Genomic DNA, 10097 nt, shown 5'->3' on the forward strand with positions numbered 1-10097 from the left:
AGTGGATTGGTGCGCTAGATCTTTGGGGTTCTTTTCTTAGCTCGAACGCAGCAGTCACGTAGGCACGAGGGACCGCGTTTGAAACTCTGCTACTCGGGTGGGAGCTGCATGAAAGACAATATGCGAGTGCGAAGTAGTGCCTGGCTGGCGGTGTCGGGCTACCGTTCCTCTATATTGAATTCGCCAGTGTCTACTTTCTTGTGTGAAGTAGCGAGCTCAGAGGATGAAACGCTGTTCGGTACGCACAGAGTTAGCAGTAAAAATAGACACGCTAGGAATTCACATGCGTCCGAGGGAGCGGATACAGTTAGAGACGGGCGTCATGAATAAACAGCCAATGTTCCTAATGCAAATGCGAAGTCTCCGTAATTGGAGCCAACCTTAAGCGAAGCCCCCTGCGTCGTGTGTTCGCTGTCCTGGTACGGTGTCGGTGTACTGTGCTAGTACGACCCGGTTTTTCATTGCTTGTGCAAATGGAAGCAACAACTTGAAATTTCATCTATGCTGCTTGAGGGCCCGGTGTTACAGCAATAAATAAAATTAAATTTCGTGCACCATCTACACGAAACAGCACCTGAATCAATACAGAAAACGGAGTTTTACTTAATTCAGAACGTTTGTTTTGCCATCAGTCCGTAAATGCAGGCATGGCGGCGCGTTAGAAAGAACTGAAGCCCGCTTTCTTGTAAGTAAAACATCGCCACTGCATGCCGAACTAGTGGTTGTCGAAAAGAAGCCAAACAAGCAGCGTCATTTCTGATGCGAGCTTAGTAAATAGTTCGCAGCCTGTAAACACCTCATCGCCGCCCAACTCGACAGACAGACACACAGGTGAAGGTAAACAAGGCCGACGTCACCTTCGCTTAACCGCGGCTACAAGGCGTCAGTCGACGCGCTCACAAGAGCTTCCTTCGAAAACAGCTAGCTGTCAAGGCATGCCTATGCACCTGTCTTTGCTTGTCGTGCCTGTTATGAGTTGTACAGACGGGGCTGTTAACGCGGCGCAGCTAAGCTCGCATAGTCGCTCTTAAAGACCGACTATGGACTTAGTCATCCGAGGAGAAACGGCTCTCTGGTAGCCGTCCTCGACACAAGACAAAATCAACCTTGGCCGTGTATATAGCGAGCCCGTTTGTAAATGTGCGCGTTTGGTGAGAAATGAAACACTCTGCCGGCACTGAACGGACAATTTAATAGTAATGTAAACGGGTCTATGCGCAGTGTAGTCCCTTTTTTTTTTACCAGCGCGTACGCGCTTCACACTTAGCGACCAGGATTTCGTAGCTGGTTTGGAGACTGCTAGAAGAAGCTGATAAGCTCAAGCAAGCACCAGACGATATCGGTACCAGCTTTCATTACGCATACATATAGGCGGAATCAATAACTCCCATGGCCCTGTCAACTTTTTCCATGCTGTTCGACTAACCCATCTGAGAAAACGAAAGAAGAGGATACCGCCTCACGGTTCGCTTAAACGGCACAATTCGCTGGGGTTTTTTAATTGATAGTGACTGTAAACAGCACGCGTTAAACGATTTGTTGAGCAGAAAGCCGTCAGACGAACCACTTGGGACCAAAAGTCACTTCAGTTAACTTAAAACAAACGAGAAATAAAGTGAATAATTCTTGCAATAAAAAGTGCAGAAAGGTGTTAGCTTTAGTTATGGATAATGAAAAATGATAATAAGAGTTTGCCATTCCGAGAACTGTCGTGTCAGTAGTAGTTGTCATTATTGGCCTGTGTATGTTAGAGGGACATGCAAAATTGACTTCGCTTCTTGTTTCCATTGTCTTCTTTCTTTTTCTTTTTTTTCTGTTTCTTCCGATTGCCTCTTTACTTGATTTGCCTGGCAATAAATTTTGCGCGCAAAGGTTAATCTAGAGTAACCAACCTGGCGGCGGATGTCTGGAAGTGCATGCTCGCTGCAGGAATTTCAGAGAAGCATTCGTGTAGTGGCTGCTTTCACTTTGAAACACATGGCGCACCCAACGTCACAAAATAAATACTAAAGCAGGGGCTTTCTTCAAGTCAACGATATTTGTGTCAGAAATGTCCCGTCACTTATTCTAGGCCTAATTCGAGCTGCCTGGAGATAGGCTGGTGCCGCAACATCTATAATCAGGTATGGGTAGGGGATACAGGTGGTTTAGGGTTTATGGGGTTTTAACGTCCCCAAGCGATTCAGGCTATGAGGAACGTCGTAGTGATGGGCTCCGAAAATTTCAACAGCCTGGGGCTCTTTAACGTGCACTGACAACGTACAGTACACAGGCCTCTAGAATTTCGCCTCCATCGAAATTGACCGCCGCCGCCGGGATCGAACCGGCGTCTTTCGGTTCAGCAGCGGAGAGCCGCAACCAATGAGTCACCGCGGCAGCGAAGGGTAGGGGATACAGAGAAAAGGCGGAAAGCAAAGAACGGAACAGAGGTGAAGAAATATTTCAGGGCTCACGCGATTCGTGCGCTCGTTCGCAACGCCCTCCCTGATACTGGAAAGACAGAACATGCCTCAAGCTAAAGTTATTAAAAACCGGAGGTATGGGTGAAGCCCCAACCTTTGACGGAGCGCCAGCGGCAGAGGCCTTGCGCAGCTGCGCAGTCAAGGCACGGAACTGGCACCCCACTCCCAGCGCGCGGCTTCTGCAGGCTGACAATAAGATGTTGCATGCGGTTGCCTTTTATGCGGTTTCGCCTCGAGTGTTTTCGCACGTCCTACTAAGTTTAACTACGTTAGAACCATACCATTTTTTTCCACAAGGCTTAGTCGGCAATCGTAAATTGCTGGTGCTCGTCCCATAATTAGATGCAAAGCGGCCCGCGCGTATGTGCTGCTGTTCTTGTTTCGGTTATACCCCAGTCGAGAACCAGCTGGCTGCCTTCCCTACCTCCAAGTCTGCCAACACGGTTGCAGCGTCTCAGCCGTGTATAGATTCCTACTCGCAGGATTTCTCATCATATTCAGTAGCGCAGCGAGCAGTACATTCGCAGGGGATCTATGCAGAGTAAAAAAAAATTACAACCGCTTACCCGATGGGTACGACGAGTGATCAGAGCTAGCTGGTTAGTGAAATGATTAACACAATGATGACGTCACCCTTCATGGTACCACGATAATATTTATGTTATGAGGCCGTTACAAATAGTGCTTTATGGGGCCAGAATATTGGGGGTACGGAACTGAAGATGTTGACACGCAGCGCGTTTGCCGGCGGCGTCCCGACAGCGTTCGTCCTCTGTCCGAGCATTTGTGGCCCTGGCCTCCCGCACACGAGCAGCTTTCTGAGCACGGCGTCCCGCCTCGACTGCATTCACGGCCTTTTCGCAACGCGTCTGATGTGCAGCGTCGCCGCTCGTGGCTTTGTCGTCACTGCGCCGGCCACTATACTGCGCGGACGTGCGCAAAGCTGGTAATCACACGCAGCGCAAGCAAATGAGGTTGGACTTAATGAATTCCAGGACGTTTTCCTGAGAGGCGTTTGGCGCCGAGATGATGACGACGAAGGCAGCATGAGGCGCGAGGAAAAGACTGCGTGCACGAGTGGTCACGTGGTCGTGGGCAAGCCGCCTCCACCCGACGACGACGAAGGTAGCGTGATTAAGAAGAAGAAGATGACCAGGCGATACCGACGCGAAATAGGGAAACAAAGCTAAGACAGCGCCGTAAAGCAAGGACGCCGTTCTCAACCACGGAGGGCCCCTATACCCACTAAGAGTGCCTACACTGTAAACAAAAATAAACCCAAAAGGGAGTATAAATGGGGGCGGCCACCCTTTTTACTCCATCCGTGAAAACATTTACTCCATGAGTGTGGAGTAAAAAGGTGGGCTGTCCTCCATTTTACTGCCATGAGGGAATAATGGAGTAAAAATGAGGATTTACCAGCATTTACTCCAGTCTAGAAAGGGAGTTAATTGTGCCAAATACTCCACCAGTGCCGAAGTGGAGTAAAAAAACACCATTTTGTGCAATCAGTCCCGCCACCTAGAGTCTCGTCTGCTTCTGGTCAGTCGTCTGATGATGGCGGTGAGTGAAGACCGTTTTGTTACCATCGTCACTGGATCTCTGCTCACTTCTGCTCCTTCACGGGCGCCTGCCGCGGTACAAGATATTGGCTTGTCGCCGTTTTCCGCTACAGTACACTACATAATTGAATTGCTCCTGTGAAAGTGCTCTAACCATACCTCACTTTCCTTTGTTAGTGTCGCCACCCCGTTACAGCCCCCGCTTGGGCCTAATTCTCACAGGCTTTTTTCAATGTGTTTCTCACAGTGCGTTGCAGCAAATTATGCGTTGCATGCACATGGAACTGTGATAGAACATAGTATCAACGCTGAGCTCTTGATTGAGCTCATGAGGCTACATTTTTACTCAGTCATATTGAAAAGCCAAGCCTTAATGAAGTGAATATGAAAGCAAACACTGCCATTCCAAACTACCATCAGGGGTGTTTTCAACTTTTCTGCTCTAGTTTCTAGTCACATATAGCTTGGTGCATGACCGTGAAAACTACCCAGTTACTCCTCAGTTTTGAAATGTTGATTATAATGTTACATCCCTTTATCTACAAGCACGGCCAACCAAACGAGCTTGTACAGCAAAAGGAGACGACAAGCAGACGACTCCTGCCGCCTACGCCGCCGCTGGGCTTGCAGACGGCGAATAGAATGCGTGAGGCAGAGTTACATTAGGGCAGCGCAGTTTCCCAAGTTGGGTTACCGGCGGCCCGCTGAGCTACTGCCCGTTTCCGCCGCTGTCACTGCTGTCAGAATGAGCCTGAATGAGGATAAATAAACATGACGCCATTTTTGGGCTCCATTTCTATGGGTAGTAAAATATTTACTCCCTTATACGCCAAAATAACTCCCTTATATAAGGGAGTAAATAAAAAACACCATACGTGTGTAGTAAAAAAAAACCTCCTTTTGGGTGTGCGTTAGAGGACAAGCCATTTACTCCCTTTTGGGTGTTTTTTTGCTAACAGTGTATTCTCACTTGGCGGGAGGATACGTACACTGTGCGATGTCAATGCATGTTGAGGAACTCCGAGTGGTCCTAACTACCCGGAGCCTTCCACTACGGCGTTCCTCATAGACTGAGTCGCTTTGGGATGTAAACCTCACAAACCATAAACTTTTTTTTTCATTTGCGCTAGTACACAATTTGGCACACAGATTTTTATTCGCGGGGAGTGGGAATGGGTAAAAGTGCCTGTTCCTCTATTTGTGTTGGTCGATGACATGACTCCTGCAATTCTAGCATGGTTACCACTACCTTTGTTGTTTTTGTTGTTGGACTATAAATTTCCGCAAGAGTTCCATGTTTACAACTTCCTATTCTAGGAATGCTGGACGAAAACACGGATCTTTCTTTTTCTCCTACAAGAATTCTGAGCTGCTGTACGATATTGAGGGTATTTTCAAGGGCTCCCATATGCTCGCTGCCGTATCCCTCCTTCGTTTCATGGCGTATTTGCTCGTAATCGCGTCTCTCTGGCGAGTGAAGTAGCGTGTGGCATGTGTCTGTTGCGGTGTGTATGAGCTCTGAGGCTCTGAGGGTGTGAGGCAGTAATGGCACAGAAAGTTGCGCCCATCCTCCGGAGGCCGAGCGGCAGAAACGACGGCTCGGAAAGATAAACAATCGAGCGCCGCTTGCACTTGCATGGTGACGCAAAAGAAATTCAAAACGCTATGCACGCAGGACGTGTCCTGACGCTTGTGCTGCTTGTACGACCGACTGCGAACGCTAAACGCATTTTTGTAGCTAGGAAAATAGTAGCGCGCTTGTGTTCCGGCTGTGGAAGGAGAAAACACCAGGGAGCACAGCCAGCCTTCTCAAGCTAATCCCTGCCGAAGCCATTTCTCCTGCCGTTTCTGTGCCCTGAGTCGCCCATGTCAGACCCATCTGGGCTTTAGTGCTCTAGGATACGCAAATATTTTTGAAGGAAGGCGACAATAGGTGATAGCAGGTCATGGCGCTTACTTATTCACCTAATTGGTATGTTATAGCCGGCATGCGCGATCCGTGAAGAAAGAGAAAGAAGAGCAGTGCCGCACGAGCGTCGTGTAGACTTGTTCTTCGGGTCAGCAGGCAGAGCAAAGACATGGCGGACCAAGCGAGACGGGTTGGGGCCGCGGCCGGCGGCCTCATGCGGGCTGGCAGCAGGGTGCGACGCATTAAGGCCATCCTGATGGCCATCTTCTCCATGTGCGTGGCAGTGGCCATTGCCCTGGTAGTCGTATTCACCGTAAAGAACGTCCATAGGCCAAAGTTCCACGGCGAGTTCCAGGCAGCGCACCTGTTCTCATGGCAGCGGCAACGCTCTGGCTTCATCTACACATGCACCTCGGAGCACTGCTTGAAAGAAGGTGAGCAGCTGCAGAAGCACGTCGCTTGGACGCTGGACCCGTGCGACGACTTTTACGACTACGTCTGCTCCAGCACGAAACCAGCGTCATCGGTGCGTAAGTCGGCCGTCAAACACTTTCTACTCGAGATACACGATGTTATTGACAAGTACTCACGGCTGGGATGGCTCAAGCGGACGAAACTCACCAGCCAGATATCATCGTTCTACAAGGCCTGCAAGCACGGCCGCTACATCTCGGTCCCAGGGCAGATGGACGAGATGCTCCAACTGCTCAAGCTAAGCGGTAAACACTCACATCTTGAAGAGGGCCTTGCTAAATTGGCCAGGATTCTGCAGGTCTTCCCGCTCGTGCATGTGTCCATGACGAACCGTGCTAAGAACAGCCGGGAGTGCATAGTGCTCAAAAGGCCGAGACGTTTCGATGGAGACCACATCTTCGACATTCCTAAGGCGTTCTCAAAGAAGTACGTTCCCTTTGTCAAAGAACTGATTGGCTCCGAGCATGCGGCGAACAATGTTCGAGAGATTGACATATTTCTCAAAAAGTTCTCCGGTCTGTGGAGCGAGAGCTACCAGAAAATGTCCGAATACGACACAACTACAATCGAGGACCTCACAACAGAAGGCTTCGACTGGAAAACCTTCTTGTTCAACTTGATTGAGTCTGCACAAAAAGATGACTGCGTCGTTATCCGTTCTCCGGAATATTTCAAGCATCTCGAGAAAATGTTTCAAAAGTTCACCACCAGACAAGTCATGGACTACGTTGAGTACAGTGCGATTCTTCATCTCTACCCTTTCGTGAAACTTCGTCAGGCCGCTTCAACACCAGCCTACCACAACGTCAGTCGGGAAGTGTGTTCCCTGCTTACTTATAGGGTTTTCAACTACGTCTTTGTGAGGCATTTCAACTCAACTGTACGGCTTGATGTTATCACGAGCGCTGGAATGAAAGAAGCCATTCTACGTAATTCCTACAGGTGAGCTGGACTAATTTCATTTTGATTCGTTCGCACCCCCGCAGCAAAGAGCAGCCGTTGTCCATGCAGATTGCGTGATAGATTTCTCGATTTTCGCGGTGTTGATGTAATCAGTCAAGTCGCATTCATCGTGGGCAAAGCAAATTTCGGTCTTCAATCAGGCGTTGATTTTTCTTTTTGCTCATCATTAAAGCAAGCTAATTATGTACACTGGGAAGTACAGCTTGGACGTTCGAGGCTGGTCTAAGCGCAGCGTTCGGCCCGCCATTCCCGATGTAGTAGGTTATTTGAGCTAGTCACATATATGTCCAGAAACAGCAGGGTGTGAACGCCGGTTGCGATTAAGCTTGGACTATTTTTCGCTGTCTGCCGATCATTCAAATGATGGCGACTGTCGCACGTTAATTTTTCTGGCATCTGTACCTTTTTCCATGAGTTAAGCATCACAACTGCAGTAACGAGCAGTGTGAGATGGGGCTTTCTGGTAAATTCAAGAGTACAAACAAGGGCAAAAGTGAAGCAAGAAATAACAGCTTGGGATAAGGTGTCGAAGTCCCGACACCCTTCAAAGGTCAAATATTACAAGAATCTCCGAGCACATGGGAGCGGCTCGAACCGCTGAGTTCATTCTCCTTGCGCCTTGAGGAGACAAAAGAGCTGGAAGCTTTCCAGCATAAAAAGATTGCAGTGTTCGGAGGAAAACTCGCCACTTCTCAGTACAAACAACCACAATCCGCATTTTCAGACGCAAGTATCCAAACGGAAAGGATCTTACTTATGAATGCAACTATCAGGCTTCGAAAGACACCGTATTAAGGGGCTCGCAATTATTTCAGCTATATCAGGCCTGTTAGCACACATCAAAATCGGAGGTCTCCGACGTTCTGCATTTTTTCGCAACGAATTCTGGCCACTGTAACAAACAATCCTGAGCTTAATATGTGAGCATTGGTCAGCCGCAGGCTGTAGAGAGCTCAGGGGTCATCAGTAATCATAGGCTGCTGGGGTTGTTCTCTATACCGCGTGATGAAGTTGATGGTTCCCCGTCTCAACGGCCATGATGAACGAGCGCTACCGACAATAGTAAACACTTGGTCGCTTCGCCGGACAGCACCATTGCAAGGAACAAACGTTTCCGTGGTCTGGAAGCCATCGATGGCACATTCGCACCGTACAAAAATGGTTCAACGTGTAGCGCGCTACGTAACTGCAACCTTCTCTCTTCTGCGTTCGCAGGAGCGTGCTGGATTCTGCCAACGAGATCCCAATGACAACTGTGAACAGCATTGAAGACGAGATCATGTCCATCGCACCCAGTTATTTCAGCCTAATGGAAAATGTCGAGGAGTACTATACCGTCGACATATACGAACCGGACGTTAAGAACATGCTTGCCTCCTACATAAAAGCCAAGTCTTCTCTGTCGGAACACTACATCGAATTCGTGTTGAAGGCTGGAGACACTGTTCAGGACGGCAACCTGGAACTGACCTCTCAGTTCGACCCGGACACCAACGTACTCACCGTGCCGCTCTCCATCGCCCCGCTCGTGCTGAAGGGCCGCGAGTTCTTCCTTGAGTCTTCCACGGTGGGATTCGTGATGACACGCTTCCTATACAACGTGTTCCAGGAGAAGTTTCTCTTCAGTCCTGAAGCCGACACGGAGGCGCTTCTGGGTGTGAAGAACTGCCTGGAACAGCAGTACGGCGCCATCGAGGTGGGCCCGTCCAACAGGACACTCGACGGTCAGAGAACACTGCGTGAAAATATGGCGGACAACGTGGCAGTCACCGTGCTCCACAGGGCCTATCGGACGTCGCTGCTCTTCTACATATCGACCATGGACGCACTGGGCTTCCAAAATGTGTTCCTGCACTTTGAGAACTTGCCAAGTGTGAGTTCAGAACAACTCTTCTACCTGATGTTTGGCCAGTCCTTCTGTGATCCTGACGAAGACACAGAGCGCGTTATCGACGACGCCACCTGGGCGCCTGCAAAGTACCGGGTAAACGTGCCCCTCAGTAACTATGAGCCGTTCTCAAAGGCCTTCGAGTGCAAGCCCGGCAGCAAGATGAACCCAAAGAAAAAGTGCCGGGCATTGTGAGTCTTGCAGAGAAAATGCAACCCCAGCATGTGAGAATTTTCTGTGTTCACACATTTACAGAAACCGTGCTTTTTTCTTCGTTCCGGTTATTTTTATCGAAGAAATGTTTTTTTTTTGCCTTGCTTCAGCTCAAGCCTTTCTTTTTCAGTTAAAATTTCTTTGGTGTTAGTCTTTCATCACATTTGACTTGAACACTTGTTCGGCAGCTCTTCGCGAGTGACCAAGCCTCTCTGTGCTGGTGCCTCGAAGATAAAACAACTGAAGCTTGCCACGCATTTGAGACTTGTTATGGCTACGGTTTATTGTAGCTCGCATGAGTACACAAGGTTAATTTTACAAACTGATTGGCCGGGCTGCCGAAGTCTGCATTCTAAGCGTAAGAAAATTGGGTACATGCATCTGCGATGGCCTCTCAAAAAGAAACGACAACGAAAAACTGAGCAGCAGTTAAATGATGCCAGTTTCTGGCTATTGGGCTCAGATTAACAAGAGTTTGTACTCATGCCATGCATTCTCCAGCTTGAGTAAAAGGCAGCACAAAAAAATCAGTGAATGAGCTTGAAGTTCAGCATCATCATACGACTCAACTGACAGAGTAGGTTGTTCTCGTGTTCGGAACATTTGCCTTGCTGGATTAGAATACT

General features: G+C 48.9%; 1 protein-coding gene across 1 annotated transcript; it reads left to right on the forward strand.

Moving 5' to 3' along the window:
* Positions 1–6102: 6102 nt before the first annotated feature.
* LOC149353293 (neprilysin-1-like) lies at positions 6103–9453 on the forward strand. Its single transcript, XM_089577310.1, has 2 exons — positions 6103–7349; positions 8586–9453. Exons 1-2 carry the CDS (start codon positions 6103–6105, stop codon positions 9451–9453), a joined length of 2115 nt encoding a protein of 704 aa, XP_089433436.1.
* Positions 9454–10097: the final 644 nt, after the last annotated feature.

Source organism: Amblyomma mixtum, chromosome 3 (assembly GCF_055824585.1).
Source record: "Amblyomma mixtum isolate Tamu chromosome 3, ASM5582458v1, whole genome shotgun sequence".
NCBI lineage: Eukaryota > Metazoa > Arthropoda > Arachnida > Ixodida > Ixodidae > Amblyomma > Amblyomma mixtum.